At 44.5% G+C, this 27,792-nt stretch overlaps 2 protein-coding genes and 1 long non-coding RNA gene across 11 annotated transcripts in view; 2 read left to right on the top strand and 1 right to left on the bottom strand.

The window, feature by feature from the left end:
* IQSEC3 (IQ motif and Sec7 domain ArfGEF 3) overlaps nucleotides 1-4,312 on the bottom strand; it is a 106,312-nt gene extending 102,000 nt beyond the window's left edge. For 2 of the 6 annotated variants that reach the window (XM_065035449.1, XM_065035457.1), the window contains exon 1: nucleotides 3,618-4,312. In XM_065035449.1, the coding sequence (XP_064891521.1) occupies nucleotides 3,618-4,102 (485 nt within the window). In that variant the 5' untranslated portion in view covers nucleotides 4,103-4,312. The remainder of the gene's footprint in view (nucleotides 1-3,617) is intronic. The other 4 variants (XM_065035483.1, XM_065035476.1, XM_065035466.1 and 1 more) reach the window with 3 other exon arrangements.
* LOC110357344 (uncharacterized) lies at nucleotides 3,920-22,205 on the top strand. Its single transcript, XR_010467157.1, has 5 exons — nucleotides 3,920-4,060; nucleotides 11,805-11,947; nucleotides 13,104-13,277; nucleotides 14,620-14,914; nucleotides 19,689-22,205. It is a non-coding gene; the product is annotated as an uncharacterized LOC110357344 (long non-coding RNA).
* A 4,047-nt stretch (nucleotides 22,206-26,252) lies between these two features.
* WASHC1 (WASH complex subunit 1) overlaps nucleotides 26,253-27,792 on the top strand; it is a 47,017-nt gene continuing 45,477 nt past the window's right edge. The window contains exon 1 of one of the 4 annotated variants that reach the window (XM_065035336.1): nucleotides 26,253-26,381. The gene's annotated coding sequence lies outside the window, so the exon portion shown is untranslated. The remainder of the gene's footprint in view (nucleotides 26,382-27,792) is intronic. The other 3 variants (XM_065035360.1, XM_065035344.1, XM_065035348.1) reach the window with 3 other exon arrangements.

The following is a 27,792-nucleotide window of genomic DNA, read 5'->3' as shown; positions in this document are numbered from 1 at the left end:
ATGGAAGGAACTATAATTGATTATTAACTATTATTCTAATTGTATTTATCTAAGTGAATTTTCCAGATAATGCATAGGCTCAAAATCTGAAGTCTTTCCATAGGCAGTGCTCCTACTGAGAGTTTCACTGATAAAAACCAGCAGGATTAGGGCCATTTAGATGTAATCTGCTAAATTCAAGTCGGTGGCATTTCCCTGATACTCAATGAAAGTACTAGGGATTGAGAAAGAAGGTGGTATTCCAATAAAGAAGTGAAGGAAAATTTATACTCACAGAATTTGACAATACTTTGGGATGGTCCCTTAAGACAAGAGGCTGCCTAGTAAGGGTGATCTAAGCTATGCTAATTTGGCAACCTGTATTTTTGAAGCAAAACATTCCATGACGAATGACCTTATTTTTTGTTTTTAAAGCTGTGAGGCGCTTATGCAATAGAGTCCTAAGGTAGAAAGAGACAGATGCCGCGGAATAATAATCAGCCTAATTCTTGCTAAGAATCTCTGCAAAAATATTTTTCCTTGCATCTCCTTTCATAGGTAAGCTCAGTGCTACCTTTCTCACACAATGACATGCAGCAACAATTAGTGGGCCTCTGCATAACTCAGGAATTCTTCCCTTTCTAGACATGTTCTTTCAAAATCTGGGGGAAGAAGTGGGGGGCGGGGGGGGAGCTGTAAGAAAAAGAAAACTTACTAGGTGTTTTTAAAGTGACAAAAATAAGACTGAACTTTTCTTTAAAATAATTGAGATGCTTCACGCTTTTTTCTTCTGAGCCCCTTAAAGAAGCCTGCTCCAGCTGACATGAATAGTCACACGTGTCCAAAAGCTCAGGTCTTCACTTCTATCCAGAGCTTGAGGTGAGCTGGGCTGCAAAAAACTCTCAGTTGTGACTCAAAATGAGCAAAATCCCTGGGCTGTGTCTGAGGTGAGAAGGGCCAGCACAAGTACACTTAAACATGCTGCCAGAACCTCCTGTTTTGTGACAGGCAGAGGAAATTCCATTACTGGGCAGTGACAGCCGGGCACTGCCTGAGCGCTGCTTTAACCCTTGCTTTCAGCCACCGCATCCTGACATGCTAAAATGTAATTTCTGTTCTGTTTAGAGTGGCCATTTTCTGTAGTGAACAATCAGTTCCTATGCTCTTGACTAAGAGAAAAACATTTAGATAACATTAAATTTCAGGGTTTATAATAGACGGGAAGAGATGTTTGGATGTGGGGAGGAAGGAAGAGAGTACAGATACTTAATCTTTGTGGGTGTCAAAGTTTCTGTCCCTTGCTGTCACACAAAAGCAAAAACACAACTCTCAAGCCGGCCAGCTGGATCACAACAGATATTGGGCATGCTTTCAATAGGTGGTGAAAGATTCCCCCCCACTCCATCCAAGTTGCCTTTAAGTTATATTTTGCAGTCTTTGATTTCCTTCTAACAGTCAGAGATGAGAGATGATGACATCCGGTGCATACAATGAATGGGGGAAAAAAAAGAACCTGCAGGAGTGAGAAATGTAGACTGTTTTGCATCTCTCATATTTCCTTTTCTATACAAAGATTTTGGTTTGCCTAAGCTATAGAAGGAAACAGAAGCAGTCTATTTTAATCTTCCTGAGGGAAGAGCGCTGCAGGGATTGCTCTGTTATCCCCAGCAGCAGCCCTGACTTCCCACAAAAAGGCTACATCCACCCCTCCATCCACCTATCTATCTGTCTGAAGTATCAAGATTATCATATGATATACCAGCAACCAGCTGTGTTCTTAGTGCACTTTTGTGTATTTTCATGTAAAGAAAAAAAAACTACAATTCTTCCCCCAATCAAACCCCATTGCAAAAAAAACACTCAGATAAGAAAGAGGTAGTTAGACTTATGCTTAGAAATTGATTCTTCAATCTGTGTAATGACACATATTAAAAACTCTGTTCAGAAGAAAGGAAAGCCTTTGCCAATACAATATTTCTAACAGAGCCCTCACTGCAGGAATTCACTATTGAAAAAACAATGAGGTTTCTTAGTGTTTTGACTTCAGTGATTTAAACTATGCTATTCTGGATTTACATCAATCAGCATGAGTTGAGGATCTGGCCCTACGTATTTTTAAAACTCCATCTATTGCAAGATGAATAAAGGCCAGATTCTGCAAATGCTTACTACATGTATTAATACTCTGAGTAGCCCACTCACTTCCTTTAAGTTGTGATTACAAAACTGAGTCTTACAGCACACTATTTTAGAAGTATGGATCTGCCTTCTGGGATTGAAGCATGCCTTGACTGTACATTTTTCTTTAATAGTATTTCTTTCAATAGTAATTTCTCTACTGATTTTCATAGAATCACATAATGGATGCTTAGTTGTTATGAAGTGGTGTAACTCTACCTACACCAGCAGAAAATCCAGCTCCATGTTGTAGCTATACTTGCGTATTCAAAACAAAAATGAGAGAGAAGGGTGCCTTTTATTTAAAGTGTCAAAAGAGACAAGGAAGATGTTTTGGGCTATGCAGTGTGCTGTGTACTACATTTGTTTTGACATTATTATAGCCAAAACAAGAGTTTGTTCTGGGAAAGAAATTCCAATCTAGTTTTACTACTTACATTAGCATCTTTCTTACATAAAAGAAGCCACATCAGAAACTACGCTCCTTCTCTTCCTAACTTCACTAACTCTGGCTTTCAACCAGAAAACATTCCCCTGCTTTCAAAGTGCCTAAATAAAGCAAATTACAATACTGAGTGCAGTTGTAATTACCAGCTGGTGAACTGACGGCATATACTGGATACATAATCAAAGAAGATGTGGCTTTTCAATAGTAGCCTCTTCCACCACCTATAGTGCTGGAATGCTCATCCTTGTTTACTATGTATGCACATAGATCATTATTAGTATTCAGTACTAGTAGTCATGCTTTTTTCACTGAAGAGGAAAGATCAGCAGAAAATACTCTGTCCTTTTGAAGATCTGGATCAGTGTCAGGTGCCACTCACCAAAAAGGAAAAAAAAAAAAAAAAGACAACCCACACACAAGTGTGATAAGCATCCTAAATGTCAAACATATGTACAGCATCTGAACATATATGCATCATGTGCAATATAGCGTATATCCTAGACCCCTTACGCCAGTTAGGGCAGGAAAATCCCAGCTCATCCCAGGGATGATTGGGGTTTTTTGACAGATACCAGGGACTTAAGGCAAACAGAAGCTGCCACAACACTGCTGTCCTTTGCAAAGCTTCCCCCTGTCTGGGCTAAACCGCACTCATCTTTGATCAAAGACTTATTTTTTTGTGACAGACGAGGAGGGCACGGTGCTGTGTCAGCAGCCCGAGTGGGTTCAAACGGGCCACGGCCACTTGCACATAAAAATAGAAGCGGTGAACTAGGAGGCAAACGCCTCTTGGAAGCAGCAGCATCCTGGCTCCTCGTTGCACTCTGCCTGCTCTCCCCGGGAACGCAGCGAGGGAGGGATTCCCCACCCACCCACACACTGCCTCTCTCCGTGCAAGGCTGCAGGGGGGGTAACCCAGTTCCCTCTTGGAGCCGGGCCCGGGAAGAGCCCGTTACGCTCCCGGTCCCCAATCACCACCCCTGCCCGCCCCCTTCTCCCGCTCCTCACTTACTCCGGTCTCCTGCTCAGGACGCCTTTGCCGATGGCCGAGGGGGTCTTGTGCTGGAGCAAAGCGGGGCAGCAGCCCTTCTCCCTGCCGTCCTTCTCCGCGGGGTGCTGGTGGGGCTGGAGCGGGGGGTGCTGGTGGCCGGGAGCCCGGCCGCTGCCGCCGGGCCCCGCCGGTGCCTGCTTGCCCGGCGGCGGCTGCGGCGCCGGGAGCTGTTGGTGGTGCTGGAGCGAGTCGGGCTGGCCCGGCGGCGGCGGGGGCTGCTCGGGCGGGGGCCCCTGGGGCGGAGCGGGGGCGGCCGGCGGCTCGGCGGGGGCCGGCTGCTGCCCACGGAGGTTGCGGTTCTCGGTGCTCAGCTCGTCCAGCCGCCGCTCCAGCTCGTCGATGCGCTGGCGCTGGGTGTGGATGAGGCTCTGCTGGTTCTGCACGATGGCGGTGAGCTCCTTCAGGTAGAGCACAGCGCGCACCGGGTTCTCCAGCAGGCTCTCCATGCCCCGGCCGCCGGCCCGGGCCCCCCTGCCCGGCCGCCGGCGCTCCGGCGAGAGCGGCGCGGGCTGCGGGGAGGCGCCTCGCCGCCCCACGCGCACACACACACACGCGCGCGCGCACGCAGCCGCGCGACCGACGGCCGCTCGCTCGCTCGCTCACTCACTCACTCGGTCACACGCCGCGCGCGCGCGCGGGAGGGGAGGAGAGGCGGCCCGCGCGCCTGCCCCCACGCGCCCCGCGCGCCACGCACGGCGAGGCGGTGGGCACGGGAGCGGGTAGGGGCGGGACCCGCCGTACAGACCCCGCCCCCCCACCGGCCGGGCCGCGCAGGCGCGGGAGGGGCCGGGGCAGAGGGTCGAGGGGTCCTGTCCCGGTGCCGCTGTCGCCGAGAGGACTCCGAGCGCGGCGGTGCCCCCGCCGCCGACACAGCCCCCACACCTCCCGCCGGCCCTCAGCGCGGCGGCACTTCGGCCATGTCTGGGTGGCGCTGACACGCTCCGCTGCGGAGCGGACCCGCGGCGGGAGCGGGCAGCGCCTGTGGGGCCCGGCCGTGCCCCTCCGCCCAGCCCTTCGCAGCCGCGCCTGCAGCCGCGCCTCGCTCCTGCCTGCATGGCATCTCTTAAGTGCTCCTAGGCCTTTCTTTTTTTTTCTTCCAGGATGACTTAGTGATTCCTTTTTTTTTTTTTTTTCTCCCCAAAGTGACTCGAATTAATGTGGCTGGAATAATTGTGCATCTGGAATATTGTGTCCAGTTCTGGGCCCCTCAGTTCAAGAAGGACAGGGAACTGCTTGAGAGAGTCCAGCGCAGGGCAACAAAGATGACGAATGGAGTGAAACATCTCCCTTATGAGGGAGCTGGGTCTCTTTAGCTTGGAGGAGACTGAGGAGTGACCTCATTATGATTATAAATACATAAAGGGTGAGTGTCATGAGGATGGAGCCAGGCTCTTCTTGGTGACAACCAATGATAGGAGATGGGGCAATGGGTATAAACTGGAACACAAGAGGTTCCATTTGAATATGAGAAGAAACTTCTCAGTGATGGTGACAGAGCACTGGAACAGGCTGCCCAGGGTGATTGTGGAGTCTCCTCTGGAGACATTCAAAACCCGCCTGGATGCCTTCCTGTGTAACCTCATCTAGGTGTTCCTGCTTTGGCAGGGAGATTAGACTAGATGATCTTTTGAGGTCCCTCCCAATACCTAACGTTCTGTGATTCTGTGTTTTTGGCTGCCCTGTGGATAGCAGTGGCATTTTTTGCTTACCTTGTTAGCACACAGAAGGCAGGGCTGAGTCTGAACCTGAGGGAAGGAGTTACAGAGGAAAATGGATGTTAGAGGAACCTGCTGCTGTCCTGCAAGTTTGTCACCCCTTTGAGTCTTTGGTGTCCTTTAGATTCTTGGCAAGAAAATAAGACTTACTGTTGAGTTTTACTGGGAGGTGTGGGGGCTGTGGGAGTTAATACCAGAGAAGTGACAGGCAAGGCCTTTGCTGTTAGACTGTGCAGGTTTTATTTGTTTCTCAGGAAACACCTTCCCTTGCCCTTCCTCATCTACAGCCTTACAAGTCTTCAAACTTAGAACCTTGGTTCTCTGAAACTATCTGTGCACTTCCTATTATATTAATCAATAAGTAACCTGGCTAAGGCTAATAAACTTACTTTGCAGGAACTCCTTAATAAATCTATGGACAATTTTTGTTGATTTCTGTAAAGGGCAAAAAAAGTGACGTCCTTTCCAATCACTGTGGGTGCTGAAGGTCCAGGACGTGTAATGAACAGTCAGACCTGGTTTTACGCAAGCATGTCAGTAGATTAGACTGAGCATACAAAAGGTGCAAGGCCACAGAACAAAAAGCAACCTTTTTTAAAGTAATTGATTGTAAGTGTAGAACTACTCTGGTTTTGCCATTTCAGATCAGCAAAACCTGCACTGTAGCAAGGACTTCCTGAAGTGAGAAACCGAGCAATGTAAAGGAGAATGTCTGTTTCGGATGAGCTGAAAGGTGTTTTGCCAGTCTCTTCTGTTCACAGATAGCCCTGGGAATGTAAACTGATGCAAACAGGTTCACCAAGTTTAGAAACTGTTCACAGACTCCTCCTAAAAAAGAACTGCTATTCACAGTTCCCTTGCAGGCACTTAGAGGTGGCTTTGGGGATGATGAAACATCACCGTATGCCCCTGTGTGTTGGGGGAAGACCCCGGAGTGAACTCTGAGGAGTAGGAGCATTCAAATCTCACACACTTATGGTTTTACTGGAAAGTTTTAGGGCAGACCTTCCTCCATCTCATGGCTTAGTGTGTCATTAGTGTCTCATGACAGGTGATTGACTGAGCAGGAACTGGCATTGTTTAGCAACGGGAAAGATGGTTATAGGCGAATGTGAAAAAAGGCACACAGAGAAAGATAGGGGAGGTGAAAACACCTAAGCTATATTTGGGGAAGAGTGAAAGTGATCGTTTGGGAAACTGTACTGGTGTGCTGTCTCCTTTCAGCACCATTTCAGTCTTGCCTCACAAGAACGGAGTCCAGGGACACCAAGGGGAATAACATGTTTTTGGCATTAGTATGTTCTGGGAAACAACTGGGGATGGCTATGGGTACGTTCACATATGTACGTACACACACTCACAGAGCTATTTTGTCCTGGTCAGGAGGGACTTCAGGCAGAGATTGTTTATCCTGCAGAATAGAGACGGCTGTTTTAACTCCTCAGGCAAGTCCTGTGCAGAGTTCTGTCTTCACAGTGGACATCATGTTCCTTTGCACCTCAGCTGTATAAAAGCGATGAAGAAATAAGGGTCATTGACATCATACTGGCCTACCCAGACACAGTCAGCCAAGTTGTAGCATGCATTCTTAAGGGAATATGAATTAAAAATGAAACATCTTCCTAGTTTGGATGATTGAGGATGGGGCAGAACAGCTTGGAAGTCTTTTGTCATGGTACTTGAATGCCTATCAGAAGATATGACTTTTACTGCATTCCGTGGACCCAATGTATTTGTTCATTTTTTCTGCACCTTTCATTTGCTTGACCAGCCTCATTAGCCTAGTTTCTACTAATAAATCTTGGTCATAAATTAAACAGAGACCTACAGCCATGGAGTAGTAAGCTAAAAACAAGCAGGCTGGGAGAATCTGAAAGAAACCTGTATTCTGTGTGGGTGTGATGACAGATGGACAAAACCAGTTTAAGACCAGTCTTGACCTTCCAGGTTTCTACAGACAGCACGTGCCAAAGTAAAATGCAGCAGAATGATTTTGTGCCTACCGTGAAAGACTATGCAGGGATCTCCTTACAAAACCTGAAGAGGTAATAGAGTTGCATAATCCTCCGTAATAAGAAAATTCAATGAAGACAGGGTATTCATTCAGGAGGAATCTGCAAGGGTATCAGAAGAAGCTGAATGTCTTCTTTTACTTGGTAAGCAAGAATCCTGCATAGCGAGGGAACGCCTCCTCTTTTATCCAGCCATCATTGTGTCCCTTTGATTCCGCTGCCACAATACCTAGCATACATCATTTGCAAAGCTCTGCACATTACTGAAGTAAGCTTTACTGTGCCGCAGAAGGTGAATGGTAGGATTGTAGCCATCAGAAATAGGGAAATAAGGACACGGAGCGGTTAAATGATTTGTCCAAGGCCATGCAGAAAGCTGGGGGGACAGATCTCCGATTTCAAACATCTTTGGCATTATAGCCCAATCTTTAGGTCATTAAGTGCTGCCACTTCTCTCCTTAGGAGAGATGATAGCTAGAGGAAAACAATGGTGAAGATAAGGAAAGTATGAATTCTGTTAAAATTATTTTTGCCATAGATAATTTGTTGCTATTGTGTTTTTCAAAGTCCTGATTCTTTTCAGCCCAGAAAAAATAATAATGAATAATAATGGATTAATTATGTTATTATAGAATAAAGTGCTTCCCTTATCCACTTAGCAAGGTATTTGGGCATTGCACAGACAATTACAAATAAAGTGCAGCAGTAGTAATTAAAATAAGCATGCATTATAAAAACAAAACAAAATGCAAATGAGTCAAGCCCCAGGATTCAATGGAAAGGCCTAATATTATATGATTTAATTTTATATTTATTAAGCTATTTAATTCAGTCAGAGGAGAGTTAATCCATAAATAAAGGTATACTAATAAGCATACATGATAAGGAAGGTAGTAATATCTTCAGGTGTTTCATCTGCAGAAAAATTTTTACTCCAGAGGATTATTGGAACATTTTCTGAGAGGTCCTGATCCCACTTTAATTTGCAACAGCTCACTGAAACTTGATGCGCACAAATCGCTCCAGCCTTTTGACAGGTAGAGACTTCTTATGTTTTTCTGTTTGAAATTCTGTTCAAGGTATTTTCCTTCTCTCAATATCAGGAGCTCCTCACAGCAAATCCAGGCAGTCTTCTGCCCATTTCTTGCATTTGACCCCGTTCCCCTCCAGCTTCCATGCCTATGCCTTGCAAGTTAACAACTTTTTCCTGGTAATTCAGTATCCAAAGTGCTACCAGTTTGTGATGGAGGACATATAGCTTAGGTTTCCAGCTATGATTTTACGGTCTTATTCTCATAAGCTCATGAGCTTATGGTAAGGTTTTTTGTATTTCTATAAGACATGTATTTCTGTTGTTTTTCTTTAAGGAGAATTATGTACAAGTGCACCAGAATGCAACAAAGGTTATTGGTGTTCAAGGTCAAATCCTTAGTCTTCAATGAAAGGCAGATGTACTGTTGGCCAACCCACCTTACTTAACCGAATGTTTTCTCCCGTTCCTCCTGTCTTTCTCAAAACCGTGGCAGAAGCTTGAGTGAAATACCCACAGCCAGTGTCTCCCAGCAAATCCCTTCTCATCCAGTTCTTAAGAAGTACACACAAGGAAGTGTAACACAAGTCATATTAAAAAAACAAACAAAAACCAAACAATTAAAGATAGGAGGGAAGAGACTCAAGATTATCACAGTCTTGTGTTGCCACCTTCCATTCTGATTTCTGGGGGAAGATGGGGTGTTTTCAGCCCCACCTGGAAGTTAGCAGCTGCTTGTGTAGAGGTTCTCAGAACTGCTTGCAAAGAGCCTACAGACAAAAAAAAAATTCTGCAGGAATTAGATGAATAACTTCAAAATAGAAGATAGAATCAAGACAATCACAATGTACTCATGTATAATTCATGGTAGGGGAAAAAAAAAGTCTGCGTCTCCTGAATGCTTCTTTCATGCAGGCTTCTTTCACTTGAGTCCTTATCTGAAACTATTCAGATCAATGAGAGATGTTTCACCATACTGAGTCTAAGCCAAGTCACTGTCTGCTTACACCTGTTAAGCAGATGGGAAAAATGAAGCTTAAGACCAAGTAAAGTGGGTTGGCCCCAATCACATAGGATGCCACGGAGGGTATGTAATTAGAAAGCATTGAAGCCAACAGCAGTGCTTCCTCTGCTTCTGATGAGGACTTAGTCAAGGCAGGAGGAGTCCTCTGGCATCTTCTGCCTCAGTCCAGCACTTAAAAGGCAGGCGGCACAGTCTGCAGTCCTACGTACGTTCTTTAAACTGAAATCTGCAGCAAGGTAGACTGTCTCTGTCACGTTGGAGCTGTTCAATTGTTAATTCATACTGATATCACAAAATCAGAAGCAAAGGGAAACTATCTTGTTCTATAAATCAAACATAAAGAGCTGAGATGTGGTAAGGACAAATACTTCAGATTCCTTCAATGTTGGTTTGTTGGATTTTTGGTTTTGTTGTTTTGAGGTTTTTTTCTCTCTTCAGTGGAGTACAGCTAAGCTGACATATAAATATTTTAAACAACTGCTCATCAGGAAAAAGGTACAAATTCTGTATTGTAGCCTTAACTGAGATGTGTAGTTTTGACACATTTAAAAATCTTTACTGTATTTGAACTGTGCTATTGCAGCTTTGTATTATTTACTGCAAATTAAAAAGCATCAAGGTCCCTCTTCAGAATGCCCTTTCCCTTTTAATCATAGAATCATTTTGGTTGAAAGAGACTCTTAAGATTGTCGAGTCCAACCATAACCTAAATCTAGCACTAAACCATTTCCCTGAGAGCTTCATCTGTACGTCTTTTAAACACCTCCAGGGATGTTGCTAAATGTTACATTATCTCCTGTCTTTTTCATGAAATTAAGTTTTGACCACTTAATTGATTAATTCTAGAGAGCAAAAGCTATTCAGAGACATTTTCTTCAGAGTCAGTCAGGTTTTTGTTTGAACTGACAGTTGTTCAGTCTGTTGTAAATACTGCAGTAAAATGAAAAATGGAATATGAGCTTGATTCTCCAAATCTTATCTGACTAGTCTCACTGAATTACATGGAGATTTTCAGATGGGACAAGTTTGTCTGATCTGACCTTGCGTAAGACACACAGAAAAGAAGAAAAAGAAAAGAAAAAAAAAAAAGAGAAGAGGAAATGGAAAAATGTTAAGTCTAAGCTCGTACTCCAACTAGAAGCTTCTTCTGCAGTGGCAGAGATCAAATACTGTCAGGAAAACAAAAAACAGGCACGGACAGTATATATTTCAGATAAGGCTACAATATACCATTTTCCTGATGAGCGGCTGTTTAAAATATTTACATGTCAGCTTAGCTGTACTCCACCGAAGAAGGAAAAAAAACCTGAAAGAGTCTGAAGTATTTGTCCTTACCACATCTCAGCTCTTTATGTTTGATTTATAGAACAAGATGTTCTCCCTTTTTTTTTTTCTGATTTTGTGGTATCAGTACGAATTAACAATTCAACAGCCTCAACATGAGAGAGAGAGTTCACCTTGCTGCAGATTTCAGTTTAAAGAACAGAGGTAGGACTGCAGACTGTGCCACCTGCCTTTTAGGTGCCGCACTGAGGTAGAAGATACATGAGGACTCCTCCTGCCTTGACTTGATGCTCATCTGAAGCAGAGGGAGCACTTTCTGACTGCAGACCTTCCGTGGTGTCCTGTGTTTCACCTTGAAAGCCATGTTTTTTTTGGTCTGTGCTCCTGTTCTGTAACAGGGGTGGGCAGGTGCTGACTTCTGAGGGAAATTAAGGCCAGGACAAATCAATAACATCTGGCCTGATGTGCTACACACCATATGATCTCATGCAGCTACTGAACATGAGTTTAAGAAAAATGTATCTCCAGAAATGTCTCTGGTAGCACTGTGAAGGTAGCACAAGGTAGAGCATTTCTCTCATTCCTTGATATTTTGTCACTATAGTCCTGTGTCCTTATTGACAAGTTGTAATATTTTTTCATTCGAATTTATCCTTTCTACTTTCCAACCGTGAGTATTTATGCCATTCTCCACTAGGGTAAAGAGCTCTTTAGTCCTAAAGCTTTTCTCTCCTTGAAGGTGACTGATCAGATCAACTGATGATATTATTTTTAGCAAGCTAAACGGACTGAATTCTTTAAATGATGCAGGGTTTTTTTTAAATTGAGTCCTTTTTTTTGGCTTTTGAGGTAATCATTCAAACTTGCTGATACACAGTGCAGTCCAAATAGAGGCAGGCCAAATACTTGCTGAAGAGGTCGCTGCTCAGACGTGTCCCTGTCTCTTGTTGCTCATTATTTATGGGGTCAGGCTTCTGCCCAGGTTAAGCTTCGCCTTCAAATCTGCTAACAGACAGGATCCCTTGTGCTCAGACGTGCTGACTTTTGATAAATATTTCTGTGTTCTGTTTTGATTTCTGAAAGAATTTCGAGGAGCAAATGAAGAGACAAAAAGGATCCTGTGACTCAAAAGCAACAGAACTTGCTCCAGGCTCTTATTTGAGGAACGCAGCAGAATTGCTTCAGCCAGCTACCACCATCCACATTCTTGCAACTGACTCCTTATGGTAGGGCCCCTGTCTACCCAGCCTCTGCAAAGGACACAAAATATCACTCTGTTTTGAGAGGCCTAGGTGTACAGAGATGAAGATAGGTCAAGCGGTGGCAGATCACAGGTCTCGTATTTGTGTTGCATACATTAGCCTAACATAAGGTTAAGCTCTAGGTGCAAGCCATGCTGTCTTGCAGATTTCTCCACAACTGATGGGATTTTGGCTATGGTTGAAGCCAATCTAGTGACAAGGCTGAAACCTTGCAACGTTTAACTTGGCCAGAGAGAAATTCCCTACCGATTTTCTTGCTACTATATTTGCCCATCTCCCAAGTAACAGCAGCCTAGCACACTCTTTCAGATAGCGAACAGAAGTATCTTCTCAACACTATACTCATTTTTAAAGGAAGGGAAATAATAAAAAAAAAATCCCAAAAGCTCGCAGCACCACTTTTTCTTCTTTCCACCCCATGCACAGATGACAGTTCAGCTACTCCTTCCCTCTGCAGCACTCTCTGCAGCGCTCACCTTGGGAAGGTGGAGAGAGAAATGCCAAAGGCTAATGGGTCTTGGCCCTGGAGGGACTTAGGAGCCAGAAGCAGTAAGAGTGGCTGGATGGTTGGGAGAGAAAAGTCACGTGTGAATTGGGAAGCGTGATACATAGGGAGACCACTGAGAATAGTCAGGGGACTGAGGATGCAGAGGGTGTCAGACGCTGGGGTGGGCAGAACTGGGGTGGGAGGAAGGCTGATGTTTGGTCTGAAGGCCAGGCTGACATGGGAGTTGTGGAAGAGAAATGAATGTGCAGCAGGAGGCAGAAAGGTGTGAGGGCAGGAGATATCTGAAGTGCCTTTCAGTAAACTGAAGAGAATGGCTGAATATTTGTTATAAAGACATGCTGAGACTCAAAACTTGAAAGTTAGGTTAAAGACTTTAAGATAATAATAATAATAATAATAATAATAATAATAATAATAATAATAATAATAATAATAATATCAGATGCCTAGGAAAGACAATTACAGTGGGAGCAGCACAAAGTGATTCTTTTCCAAAATATGCTTCCAACCAGGCTTCCTGAGCAGAGGTGATATCCTTGCATTAAAAAAGAAACCCTCAGTAGTTTTCTTTCAGTTTGGCTGGTCTCACCTGGAATCTGTCTGAATTTTTAGCAATCACATCATCCTGTAGCAGGGGGCATCAGATCTTTGCTTTAGCTGTGTTTACCTGACACTCTTCCTATGCACTACTGAGGAACAAGGACACCATCACATACCTGAACGAGGGATCAAGGCCACATGAGCAAACAGAAGCCTCTCTTCAAAGACGTCACCACGCAGGAGCACGTAGGTACCTGGAGCTTGGTCAAAAGACAACACCAGTCTTTCAGTTGACTGTCTCCTAGTTTCAGACCTGGATCCTAAAGCAGACAGTTATTTGCTGATGTCTTAAGTTATTATTTGTTTAAAAGCTTCCCATCTGGTGAAGTTCGTACTCTGTTTCATACACATTTAAATTACTGCTGGATGGATGTGGTAGAGTGATGATTTTGGAAACATTCTCATTGTTTTTTTAATTTCTTATGTGCTGTGATTTTTTACAGAGATCAGCACAAAAAGGCAAAACACAACCAACTGTGACAGAATATATAAAACAGCATGAGCTGCCTACGGATAAATGAAAACAGTCCAAAATAATAGAGACCAATGTGAATCATGACCAATAAGCATATTTGTAATAATAAACATGTCATCTGTGTCAGATAAACAATTTACAAATATTTATTAAGACATCAAACAGATTATTAATAGAGAGACATCCCAAATTCAGATCATGTCTTTCGGTCCTCGGAGATATGAATTAGCAGCCAAATCTGCCAAAATTAATCTGGCGCTCTCACAGAGGTCATCATACCTAACAAATTAAAAAAAAAAAAAAAAAGAGAGGAGAGTACAAAGAAGGAGAGAGCAGACAAGTTTTTTTTTTTCCTTCTACTAGTGTAACATAGAGAGATCAGGCTGCATTAGTGCTACTAAAGATGATATAAGCATGATGATGATAAGAAAAAACTGGAGGCAGGGTCGAGGGAGAGTCTTCCCCTGGTAGCTGCAGTTCTGACCCCAGTCCTATAAGCTGCTCCAGGCAAGCAGGTGCATGAGGCCTCCTTTTGAAATCAGTGGGTTCAAGCCAAGCACAAAAATCTGTCCCGCCAGAGCGTCAGCCTGCAGTTACCATTTACTTCCTTTTGCCAGTCTTTCAGATGCAGCTGCCACTTTGCTGATATGGCATGAGTTCTGAAGTCATGAAATGATGTGACAGAGTATTTATTCTTTGACTCTGGTGGCTGCGGAATGACACCAGTCAGTTTAAAAAGTGAACCAAATTTATTTTTTCTTTGGGAAGGGGCTAAAGAAAAACAGCTGTTTCTTAATGTAAACCTGGCACTAGTGCATCACACAGGTGATGCGTGTACAGTCTTGAACTTCTGGAAGTGTAGAGGCTGAGGTTGTAGCAGTATTGAGAATTCTTCCATAACATACGCTGTATATGTTTCACAGCATAAACTTCAGGACATAAACAGTATTATACCAAACTGAACAAAACAGGCTTATAAAATACCAAATGTGACTGAGACAATATTGGTGTTTGACATTACTTTTTTTTTTAATTTCCTTCTCTCCTATCAAGGTAATGGTGCATACTCAAGGCGAAGCTCCTGCTGCTTCCACACAGATATATTCAAAGACAGAAAGGAGTAACTCATAACATGACAATCTGCCTGTCCTGTCTGGGTCTCCAAAGAGAAGCAGGAGCAAAAACTGCATCACTGGTAGTACTGGTTCAGATAAACCCAGGGAGTTACTGTGATGGAAGCCCAAATAGAGATGATGATTTGCCAACTTTTTACCACACACCATGCTAATTGATCCTCTTCACCCTTGCTGGCACTTCCAGCGGTGTCACTGCTGCTTCAGCTGAACTGGTAGGTAGCTCCAATTGGAACTCATCCTGCTTAAACAGCTATGCTGTAGCCAGCAGACTGTTTGTTCATTGGGCTTCTGGAAAATTAAAACCTCTCCTATGAGTAAGAGTTGAGCTATCTAGAGCTGAGAACAAGGGTTCACTACATGCTTTCAAAGTCAGGGAGTAAAACCCCTGCTGACTTCATCAGCATCCAAGATTTCACCCTGTGTGACGTCTGCATTGCTTTCCTAGTGGTTCTGGGGTAGTGGTGAACATGAAGTATTTTGTAGTGGCAGAGACAAGGTAGAGAATTGTGCCACAGTTTGCATGACCATAGGGAATAAAGCCTAAAATTAGGAGCTCTCAGCTGTAAATATCAGTCAGCACAGTAAGAGGTAGGTGCTGCCCCTACTCTCCACTGCAATTAGTGCAATCACTGCCAGGCCAGTCTAAATTTTAAAGAATATTCTTGTAGCTGGTTTATATTTTCATTTGCCTTCTGATAAGTCCCACTTAATCATTTTGAGGTACCCAAAAAACTTTCTGCTCTTCCATTATGTTTACATACTTGGATCCTCTCAGATACTCTTTCCCACCCACAGCTGTTGTTTTGTAAAGGTCCCCAGGTCCTTTGACTCTTCCTTACAAAGCAGCTTCTTGCTCCTAATGCTGTTTGACTTACCTGTCCTGGCCATCTCTGTGCTTATCCTACTTCTCCGCATGGCAGAAAGGTCAAATCTATAAGTCCCCCGTGCCATACATGAGCATGTCCACAACCACCCACTTCAAAAGCAGGTGCACCCCAAGGCTTTGCAGGCAGAGCAGACCTGGGCTGTCTCACTGCTGAGAGCAGGAGGCAGCTCGTCTTTGGACATCCAGCTCAGCACCTCTGCCTGGCAGCAAAATACTTGGACAAAAATAGATAGAGGCCCCCTTGAACAAACTCATGGATTGAATTCTCTGCATTCAACAGGAAATTGGAGAATGTATTCATGATCCGTACAGATATAAGAACATGTCTTTTGTTGTTGACTGAAGCTCAGCCTGAGCTGAGAGGTTAGGAGCTTGACTGTGGTCCTGTCTTCCTTCCTGCTGAAAATCCGTGGTTCCTGGCTCATGTAAGCAGATGTGCTCACCTTCTATTGAAGGCCATGTTAAAATGAATGTAGTGAATTGTTTGTCAGAAATTATTTGCCAAAATAATTTCTGCCCATGCAAAATTATTTTTGAATCTGAGATGCACTCACTGAACATTTTCGACATTTAAAACAATGGAGACAAAACTATAGGAATGACCAAATGCTTCTTTTTGCTCTGTTTTTAAACAAATTGTTTGGATGTCCTAGATGAAGTCACAAGGTGGTAGGGACAGTGGGGAATCCTACACCATCACCCAGCCACTGTCCTGTTCATCAGCTTCTGGTCAGGATATTCACATGGACCACGACAGAACGATGTCGCACACCATAGGATACATAAATGCAGCCCATTTCTCAGGGATGAGGCTTTAACATTGGAGCATAAGGTGCCTCCCCTTCCTGCTCCCCTCTCCAGTTTATGTGAGACTCCCCAGATTTGTGAGTTTTAGGGGTGTTTTATTGTGGTTTTTTTTTTGTTTGGTTGTTTTTTCAAAGCCTTTTGTCTTCTCCCAAGAACAGGGCAAAAAATAAAACATGAAGTAGTTATTTACTGATGCTTAACTTTATTATTTTTTTTAAGATTGAGCTATGCAGTTTAGCTAGCACATAGAAGTGCTGTTAGAAATATTTATTAAATAAATGCACTGGTTTTATTATGAAACAATGATAAAGATATTGTTAAAATGGAAGTTGTGTTGCACACAATATTATTTTTGTCTATTCACATCTCTCTAAAATGGAGGGGGGAATTAGAGGCTGAAGTGGGAGATACATCCTACTGCTTTGTAAAATGAAAAGGAAGATTACATCTGTAGGTCTTAGAAGCAGAATTAAATAGGGACCTGATCCTCTAATACAGATGCAAAGTAAATTCATGTTTCTAGAGAACAATCTTGTGAAATTAACATGGCACCTTGCTATACAGTTATTACAAGGCAGTTAATATGGCATAATTTTAAGGACCACCAGGAAATTTGGCCTGCAGCACAGAGGAATTATAATAGGCTGTTATGGTAAGCTTTGAAATGAAATAACTTCATGTGAATACTTAACAGCAATAGAAAGCATTTGAAAGATTGAAATGCAAGACTAATAACGTCACTGGAAATGTTTAACGTGTATTTCACTGTCCATTCGGAAAGAAAGTATTTCACATAAGAATTTCAAGTTTCCACTAGATTTCCAGTTGAGTAAAAACAACTCTGAAGGTGATGTCTAGGCTCTTCTATGAATCTAGTCCTTTGCTTTTTTTGCATATACCTGGAAAAAATGGCAGAACGGAAGATGGTCTCAACCAACTGAATAGCAAATAATTTACCCTAAAACTATGGAGTTTTTATTATTAACCAAATACACTGAAAACAGTTTGGTTTGGGTTTGACTTTGTAAAAAAAAAGCAGAGTTTAATTTTTTGGTTCAACAACTGAATCAAATAATCAATTATTCACACAACCCAGCCATTTGAACACCCACTTAAATCCTAAAATAGGAGCTTGCCATTGACAGCAAAGAGTTTGGATGAACTTCTCACTGGGGTGAGTCTCATTCCCAGGGATATTGATTTCTTTTATTTAGTTTTTATATTTGAAAAGATAAAAAAGTTGTTTCCAGCTTGAAACAAACTCTGCAGGAACAAGCTTTTATTAAACTATTTTTTTCAGTACACATTTTTCTTCATTAGTTAATTTTCTGAAATATGCTTCTAGGACACAAAGTCAAAAGTACAATTAAATGGTGCAGGACTGAGTCCTAACTGATGGTGACAATAATTAAAATACATTATTTAATGAAAAATTCTTTTATTTTTTTCCCCTCTTTCATCTCTCATTATTCTGTTTGGAAACAGACTGTCCTAAAAGGCATTGAGTGTCCTGCTGTCACTATTTAGACAAGCATTTATCAATAGGTTCTTAATATACACTAATATTTTCCGTAGGCTTTTATTAGAACATCTGTCTCTCTCTCCAGTTATATTTAAAACTAGTCTTTAATGTAGGGCCTTGTATCTCTTTTAATGCTTCTCTTTTTATTAACTTTTCAGATATATTCAGAAATCCCCTAATTTGCATTCAGCAATGACTTATGTCTTGAAGCATTAAAATGTACATTTAAAAACATAGAAGTTAATGGAGGAAACAGATAAAATACTATTAAAAGTTCCTGGTTTAAATATATGTGGTTTGAAAAATATGAATTTTTAAAAGAGCTATTTTTAAAAAAGGAAGAATTGTTCTTGAAAATTCCATCCTTTTTTTTTTTTTTTCTTTCCTTTAGGAATTAAAAGTTCAGAAGATTAAAAAAATAAAAGGCATGTCCAAAGCTGGGTAGGGAGTGCAGTGAATTTTGATCAGAATGATGGCATTTATTTGAGCCTTTCAGAATGGGAAAAAAAAAAAACACTTCAATTTTTTTTTGCTACAAAGTCTAATATTTAGCACCCACATTTTTCTAAAGGAACTTAGCAGAGGTGATCAGAATCAGAAGAAGGGTGATGTTCACAATGACTTGCTAACAGGGTAGCTGGTAGTTGTAACCAGCTCCTTCATCCTTGGGTTAATGTCATCTTCATGTGGCAGAGGGGGATTAGTCAGTTCGTGACAACTCCTAACTTGATTACAGCAATGGAAGATTGGCCCAGCAACGGGACTCGTGTCTGAAACAAAGTGGAGAAGGTTTGGATAGCTGGGTTGTGGGTTGAATATGCAACGGTACCTGGGATTGCGTGCCCAAAAGCTGCATGTCTGAGAGTGCTGCAGATTCCCTGAGTCTTGTATGTGCTGACTTCAAAATTAAACAAGAAATTTGTGCCTGTTAGGAGCACAGAATACGCCTTAGAATACTTGTTGCTTTTCAGTTGAGGCTATGGCCGTTCTTAATATTTCTCCCTCCCCCTTTTTTTTTGAGGCCTAGTATGGGCTATTTGATCTCTTGCCAGGTAGCCTAGCGGGAATACTCTGTTCAGTTACGCAACAAGCATGGATTTGATCCCTAACTCCTGTTACCATGCTCTCAGGAACGTGTGGTTACAAAAATAAAAGCATTAGCCTGCAGCCATACTGCTGTGCGCTGTGCTCTCGTCAGATCTCACGTGTTCCGCAAGGTCAGCCCTGCCCAGGACTCACAGAGCTGGGGGTGCTCTGGGGATGTGGCAAGGAGATGCCGAATAAAAGGATGTGTGTGAAACACTGTCCTAATCTGTGCTTCACTCCAGGGAGTTTCTACTCTCTTGTCTGTTTCTTGTGTTTTGGTTTGGCTTGGTTTGTTTTCCCCCTCCTGTGTACCATTATTTCATAAATGTGGGGGGTTTTTGCTAGTTTGTTTGTTTGATTGCTTATTTGTTTGTTTGTTTAAGTCAACGGAGGCAATTACTGTGAGCATGCAGAACTGTGTGTATGCAATGCTGAGAATGGCAGTTTGGAATTCATAGCTAGGATTCTTCCCAGCAACACTTAGGACAGAGAGTGGTGCAATCCAGCCTTCCCTTACACACCAGTTCAAGGTGCATCAATATAAGACACTAGTTCAGTGTAGCTGTACAAAAAGGCACCATTTTAACCTATGATAGCGATACGCGGGTCATTTGATACTCATGTGTGTATTGAAGAAGTTGCATTAATATTGTTAATCATGTTGTTTGGTTGTTTGTTTTTCCAGCACTGTCTGAGAACCAGCCACAGCCTGAGCTCTACACAAAACACTGCAGCAAGTTGTGCCCTGGAGAACTTACAGTCTGGTGGGCAGTGCAGGCAGGGGATGTCAGAAGGGCTCTGGCACTCAAGAAGAATAAATAATGTGATGCTGGTGAGTGATGTTTAAAGCTGTGAGTCCAGGGCTGAGGAGGAGGTTTGGATGACAGGGAAGAAAGTGTAGAAGCAGAAGGGGTTGAGGAAGGGACTTCAACAAAAGTGGCAGAGAAGAAAGCGAAGGGGGACAGATATGGTGCTTCTGTCAACTTCAGGCTCTAATTTGTTCCACTCCACTGCATCTTACCCCAAAGCCCCATTGCTAGGAGGGAAGAGGAAGGCCACATGTTTGTGGGAAAATTTGTGTGTGGGAAAAGGGTCTCCACAAATCTGAGTCAGAAGAAAGCTTGCACAGAAGGAGAGGTGGCTGTAATTGGCCCTTATTTTATCCCCCTGCAACAAGAACACCTCAGAGGTAATACATATATTGTTATGCTTAGAGCATCTATAACTCTAGGCAGTAAAAAACAAAAAGTACTTAGCATATGTCTTTTGTCCCCAAATGACACAACATTGTTTAGTTATCTCTGGTTTCAACATCCTGTGATCATTTACTGATCATTAGCACACACTCAGAGGAGCTGCTAATTGTCACCAGACACAGAACAAGGGACAGTTGTTCAAGGAGGACCCTGCCTGTTCTTCTAAGGCAACACTACAAGCAAAACACGAGAGTCAGACCTGAAGAAAAACCCGAGGTCCAAACACTTCTAAATGTTAGGCAAGCTCAACCCTGTGTCCAACTGCAATAGTAAAACATTCCTCAGATCTGAAAAACTGTAAAATAAGAGGAAAGTCTGGAGTAAGATCTGATCTGTTTTCTGGCCCTCTCCTGACCTTGTCCAAAAGCGGCTCAGCCAGCTCTGCCTGAATGTTTGACAAACACTACTCAACAGACTACAAGAGATTTCCAGCATCTTCAAAACACACAACCACAGCAGCATTCTGTATTCTCCTCACCTTTGCTTTTTGCATTTTCCTTTCATGTCCTGAGTTTTGTGTTATTAAATTTTGGTGTAAAACATTATAATAAATAATAAGTAGCAACATTTTCCATCCTAAAGATATCAAAGATGGAGAAATATTATTGTTTCCATTTTCCTAGTGAGGAAAGTGAGGCACTAATTACTTGCCCAAGGTGACTTTGCTCTGTAAAAGATACTGCAGCAAGAGACAGAGCAAACTAATGTAATGTTCTGAAGGTTGGGTTTGTTGGTTTGCAGGGGTTTTTTTTGTTGGTTTGGTTTGGTTTGGTTTGTTTTTTTTTACTTGAGAAAAAAGCAATCTGGTGGGAAAATGCAGTTTCAGAAAAGTGAAAATGAGTTCAAATATAATGTGAATCTGAAAGAGTTGCCTCTTGCGCATGAATTTGTGGCTGTGACACAACAGATGAGTGATCAGTTTGTGTACAGATAATTGCAATGAGTCTAGCCTACAGGAAAAAAAGTCTTTCTGCAAGAGCTCTGGACACGGTGGAAGCGCTTGAATATTGCGGTGACAGAAAAGCTAAAAGACAGAATAAGGACTCTAGACAGCCAGGGAGAGGCATGCAGAAGCACAGAAAACCTGACATGCCCTGAGCTGCTCTGGATCAGCCAGTAGCTCACAGTGAGGATTGTGCCGGCAACTCACAGCAAAGCAGAGCGTGCAAAGCCTCCACGCAGCCTGCAGGAAGACCTGTGGAAGCATCTGGCTTCATTTACTCACCTGGCAGAGGGCAAAAGCAGGTTCTGACAGAGGGGGGCTCCAGGTCACTCTCTTGCCATGCAGAACAAAGTGACTGAAAGTGGCAGTGCCCCCCCTAACTCATGTTTCCTGTTGGTATTGACTTGGGCAACGGCTCTAGGAAAGCCAGAAGGCATTTTCCAAACCAGCAATGAGTGCATTTCCCGACTGTATAACCTCTGCCACACAGTCACATGTGACTTGGCACAACCACAAGGCGCTGCCTTTTGCACCCCATGAAAAATCCCATCTTACTGACTGATGGGAAGAAGGACCTCTGTCTAAATCTTCCCGTACCCGGGCAAAAGTGGGTGGTAGTGCTCCTTTTGTTAGGGGAGAAAAACACTGTGCCTGATTTTGTTGGCTGGAACTTGCCAATGCAAAGCAGCAGCAGAGCGAGCTTGGTGGCCACAGGTGGCAGTCAGCTCCTTGAGAACAGCCTTTGCTAAAGTAAGAGGATCCTGTCCTCAGGACCACTGAAAATGAGCCACCAAAAGGTTATGAAATGCAGCCAGTAAACATTGCTCTGGAGAGAGAAGAAATTGCGTCCATTATTCTACTGGCTGGGAATGGTGTCACTCAGTCTCCACCAGCCAGCTGTGTGGGTTGAGATGTGCTGGAGATCAGTGCCTCTGCAGTTGAATTAAACACTGTATTAAGCAGCTGCTCTTGGCACAAGTCTGATGAGGAGCGGCTGAGGGAACTGGGGCTGTTTAGCCTGGAGAAAAGGAGGCTGAGGGGAGACCTTATCACTGTCTGCAACTACCTGAAAGGAGGTTGTAGCATGGAGGGTGTTGGTCTCTTTTCCCAAGCAGCCAAGTGATAGGACAAGAGGAAAGGGCCTCAAGTTGTGCCAGGGGAAGTTCAGATTGGCTGTTAGGAAAAAATTATTCGCAGAAAGGGTTGTCAGGCATTGAAACAGGCTGCCCAGGGAAGTGGTTGAGTCACCATCCCTGGAGCCATTTAAAAGGTGTTTAGAATGAGGTTCTTAGGGACATGGTTTAGTTCTAGAATTAGGTTATGGTTTGGCTTGGTGATCCTGAGGGTCTCTTCCAACCAAAACAATTCTATGATTCTGTGATTTGCCTCCAGACTCTTTCTGTGCTGTACTAACACTTCCTTCTGCTTGGTTAGATAGGTCTTGTCTGCACAGGTTGATGTATGACAAGGTTACACAGGAGTTCACTACAATTTACATCCTCTCACCTGCTACCAGGGTCTTCCTGGTGCTTTGTCCAGACCACAGCTATTGTTTCTCACCTGGGCCTCGCTGCATCCCTGCTGCTCCATCACCTCTCTGCCCAAGCCAACCTAATAGAATCATAGAATAATTTCAGTTGGAAGAGACCCTCAAGATCATTGAGTCCAACCGTAACCTAACTCTGGTAGTAAGCGATGTCCCTAAGATCCTCATCTATACGTATTTTAAACACCTCCAGGGATGGTGACTCAATCACTTCCCTGGGTGGCCTGTTCCAACCCCTGTAACCCTTTCTGTGAATAATTTTTTCCTAATATCCAATTTGAACCTGGTGCAACTTGAGGCCCTTTCCTCTTGTCCTATCACTTGCTGCTTGGGAGAACAGACCAACCCCCTCCATGCTACAACCTCCTTTCAGGTAGTTGTAGACAGTGATAAGGTCTCCCCTCAGCCTCCTTTTCTCCAGGCTGAACAGCCCCAGTTCCCTCAGCTGCTCCTCAGCAGACTTGTGCTCCAGACCCCTCACCAGCCTTGTCACCCTTCTCTGAACGCCCTCTAGTACCTCAATGTCTTTCTTAAGATTCACTGTCTTCCCTTTCTGTCTCTGTGTAAGCTCTCTTTTTGCCTTGTACTGATGGTTTTTTGCAAACCCGCTGGCTCCTCTCCCTCAGGGTGGCTGGAAGGAGGACATGGGAAGGGGCTGCGTCAGTCTATCGTCACCTCTTGCTTCCTGTTGAATTTTATAAATGCATCAAATTGGATTTTTATCTGAGAAGCAAAAAGCATTTGGAGGGCTTTCCGTCAGCAGTATATAAATAAATATGGATCAGAATAGATTGGATTGTTGCCTCTTACATCCGCTTTCCTATTTTGTTTTTGACAGGTCCTGACACCCACACACAGGCTCTTTGCTCAGACTCTGCTAGATCTGCTTTTTTGTCTGCTTTGAGTTTTTGGCAGGATTTTCCATTCCTTATAATCTTCCTCCCTTACAGAGAGTTTCAGCAGCTCTTACTCTGGTCCTTAGCTCTTCGGCCTTGCACCCTTACACTCTCCATGCTGATGGGCCCATCATTAAGACATCACAGGGGCAGCTCTGCACCCTCCTACAGGCTCTGAAATGGGGAAGCCACTGCTGGGGGCTCCTGGTCTGCTCCACCAGGTCTAACACTGTTCCCCTGCTTCAGCCCGTGCTTCCCACCGCTAAGGAGCGGAACCCAGCAAAGAATCCACAACAGGTAATTTCTATAACAGTATTACCCTTTATCCCCCCCAGAGCTGAATACACACGAGCACGTCCTGATGTCTTCAAGCACATTCACTTTTGGAAGAGGCTTGCCTTGTTTTTTTCCCTTGTGCACTGCTTTAATGCTACGTGTCAATCACAAATGTTTCCTGAGAGCGTTCAAAAACTGCTATTTGCTAATCAAATGTTGAGTTGTAACTGCTGAAGTAAGTCTTGAAGAATGGTTTCTGGGCCTGAAGTGGATGAGCATGCAAGCACCTCTGTCACGTGTAGCACATACCCCTTTAAAATGTGGGTTTAATATTTGCGTATTCAGTTTCCATGAACATTTGTTCTGGAGTAACTTGGTTGCTTGAAAATGTGCACATAAAGAGGAGTATAAATCACAGAATCACAGAATGTTAGGGATTGGAAGGGACCTCGAAAGATCATCTAGTCCAATCCCCCTGCTGGAGCAGGAATGCCTAGGTGAGGTCGCACAGGAACATGTCCAGGCGGGTTTTGAATGTCTCCAGAGAAGGAGACTCCACAACCCCCCTGGGCAGCCTGTTCCAGTGCTCTGTCACCCTCACTGAGAAGAAGTTTCTTCTCAAATTTAAGTGGAACCTTTTGTGTTTCAGTTTGTACCCATTACCCCTTGTCCTATCAGTGGTTGACACCAAGAAGAGCCTGGCTCCATCCTTGTGACACTCATCCTTTATATATCTGTAAACATTAATAAGGTCACTCCTCAGTCTCCTCCAAACTAAAGAGCCCCAGCTCCCTCAGCCTTTCCTCATAAGGGAGATGCTGCACTCCCTTCATCATTTTTATTGCCCTACACTGGGCTCTCTCCAGCAGTTCCCTGTCCTTGGGACCCAAAAACAAACTAGGAGAATGTACTTTAAAAAAATTTTAAAATCACTATTTCATAAAGCAGATTTTTAAGTTGCTGAACTCTAAACATGAACACTGGAGAGAAAACAAGCAAGTGTATGAGTCAGAGATTCCCCCTTTTGCGTGCCACGCTTGGTGCCAGATATGTGGAAGCAGAAAAGCAGCCAGGCGCAGAAGCAGGGCTGAACATGGCCACCAAGAAACCCCATTCTGTGGGGTTTTCTCTCAAACTGTGAATCTGCAACATATGGGGCAGGGACCAGGCCAATATCTCTGCCAACACCCTCTTCTCTTCACGGTGGGGTCCTGCTCACAGAACCACAGTGCTCCTGACAAAAAAAAAAATCTTTTGGAAACCCCTAGGCATAATGTAGCAAGACTAAGCCTAATGTAGCACGTCTAGGCCCAATGTGACAGAAACTCAGTACAGGAAGGATAGCTCTGTAGAAACTGGGCATGAGGAAAAGCAGGATGCCCTTGGGTTGCAAGCTGGGAAAGCAGAATGTTCCACTAAATGAAGAAAGAGCTACGTGACTTTTGCTGAGTAGTAGTGTAAGGAGCCATTGAAGGAGGAATGTTGTTCTTACGAAACTGGGGACATAGTGGCTGATGCCAGCTGTGGGGGGAAGTACTGAAAGACATCAGACTATGAATCCTTAATGTAAAACAAAGTCTCTTCAAACTAATCCTGGAATGCCAACTGATTACTGTATTTAAAAAGTTAATCTATGGGGAAGGGTAACCAAAGAGCTAGGAATCCATATTTTAAATAAATCAATAAGGGGTGAAGGGGGTTGTTCGAATGAGATGAATGAGATAGGTAAACTGAGGCAGGCATCGGGTAGTCTGTAAACCCTGCAGTACCCAATCAGTGGGGAACCAGGGAGGGAATTTGTGTCCAGGATTCGGGGGGATATAAGCAGGGGCTTTTGGCCCTGTTCCATGTGCCTGCCTTTAGGTAGAACACCTGGTCTTGCAAAAACATTAACACAATATGCTTTGCTAAGATTCTGCCTGAGCCTATTATATTGGCAAGGTAGCACAAAATGACAATATGCATGATCAAGAAATCGTGCCAAGAAGCCGACACCGGGGGGCAAAGACCCCAGGGACCACTACAGACCCCTTGATGAAGGCTCTCAAATACTAGAGATGGACATCCGGGAAAGGGCGGGACTCTGTAAATAACTTATGTTTAATGAATTAACTAAGTGGTGGAAAGAAATGTATATGCAATAGGCATATGTAATAAAACCTCCTGCTTTTTAACACTTTCAAAACAGTGTTAAGGACTCTTTTTTGGCCGACTTTCCGGTACCACAGCAGCCGGGGGCAGGGACAAAGGGCAGGTGGCTGCCGCCCCACAAAATGGCGGCCACGCCCCCCCCCCCCGTCGGAGAGCTCCTCACGCCCCGCCCTCCGCAGCGTGCATGCGCAGCTCCGCTCCCGGCACCGGGAGGTGTCCTAACCGGGCGGAAGTGACGAACAACTAGGGGCGGAAGAGGCGCAGGGCGTCGCTTCCTGCAGGGTGCCGGGGCGTGGCCGGTTCGCGGCAGGTGAGAGGGGCGCGAGTTCGGCGAGGAGCGCGCGCTGGGCTGGGCGCGGCTGCAGCGGGCGGGGTCGGGCCCTCCCCCTCTCCACCACCCTCCCGGTTCCGGTCCCGGGGCGGCTTGGCCGGGGGCACCGGGGGTCGGTGGTGCTGGGGGAGGGCCGGGTGTGGGGAGTTCCCCGCGGCGCCCCGTGGAGAGCGACCGGCTGCGGTTGGGCTCAGCGGCGAGGAGCCGGGGCTCGGGAGGGGGCGGTCCCGCCCATTGGGCCTGAGCGGGGCAGCAGGGCCTGTCAGCGCCTGTGAGGGGCTGCCGTGAGGTCTGTGTCCTGACTGCCAGCGGGGAGACGCTTCTGGTGGCCACAGGCCCCGGTCCTCGGGGACCCCGCGAGGGCCTGGGGGGAGGAGCTCGGTAACGTGAAATGAGCCGTACAGAGCCTGTTGGGGTGCGATAACGGGTCTAAAAAGTCTTCGGTTACGCGTCTAATGAGGTGCTTCATTGCTAAGCACTGTGCCCTTGTGGCCAGGAAGGCCAATGGCATCCTGGGGTGTATTACAAGGGGGGTGGTTAGTAGGTTGAAAGAGGTTCTCCTTCCCCTCTACTCTGCCCTGGTGAGACCACACCTGGAATATTGTGTCCAGTTCTGGGCCCCTCAGTTCCAGAAGGACAGGGAACTGCTGGAGAGGGTCCAGTGCAGGGCAACAAAGATGATGAAGGGAGTGGAGCATCTCTCTTATGAAGAAAGGCTGAGGGAGCTGGGTCTCTTTAGTTTGGAGAAGAGGAGACTGAGGCGTGACCTCATTAATATTTATAAATATATAAAGGGTGAGTGTCACAAGGATGGAGCCAGGCTCTCCTCAGTGACAACCAATATAAGACAAGGGGTAATGGGTAAAAACTGGAACACAGGAGGTTCCACTTAAATTTGAGAAGAAACTTCTACACAGTGAGGGTAACAGAGCACTGGAACAGGCTGCCCAGGGAGGTTGTGGAGTCTCCTTCTCTGGAGACATTCAAATCCCGCCTGGACACATTCCTGTGTAACCTCATCTAGGTGTTCCTGCTCCAGCAGGGGGATTGGACTAGATGATCTTTCAAGGTCCCTTCCAATCCCTAACATTCTGTGATTCTGTAAAATAGACTGGAGGTCCTGTCAGGAGCCTGCGGATCTCAAGTTGGCTATGACATATAGGACACTTAGACTCAACATTGCACTTCAGGGATTGTGGAGGGCAATGTCCTCCTTCCACGTAGCTTGGGTACCCTGTAGAGACATGCAGCTAGATGCTGCAGCCTGAAGGGAGTCATGAAAAAGAGTAAAAGGTGACCAAGATAGCGGGTCAGAGGGCTCTGGCGTGAAGGTTAAGCAGTTTTGCCTCAGAAAGTTATGTAATGGCTTGTGGTAGAGTTGTGATGGTTT

The sequence above is a fragment of the Columba livia genome, chromosome 1, assembly GCF_036013475.1.
Source record: "Columba livia isolate bColLiv1 breed racing homer chromosome 1, bColLiv1.pat.W.v2, whole genome shotgun sequence".
Taxonomy (NCBI): Eukaryota; Metazoa; Chordata; class Aves; order Columbiformes; family Columbidae; genus Columba; species Columba livia.
The sequence above is the reverse complement of the archived record's forward strand: the minus strand, read 5'-3'. Positions and strand labels throughout refer to the sequence as shown.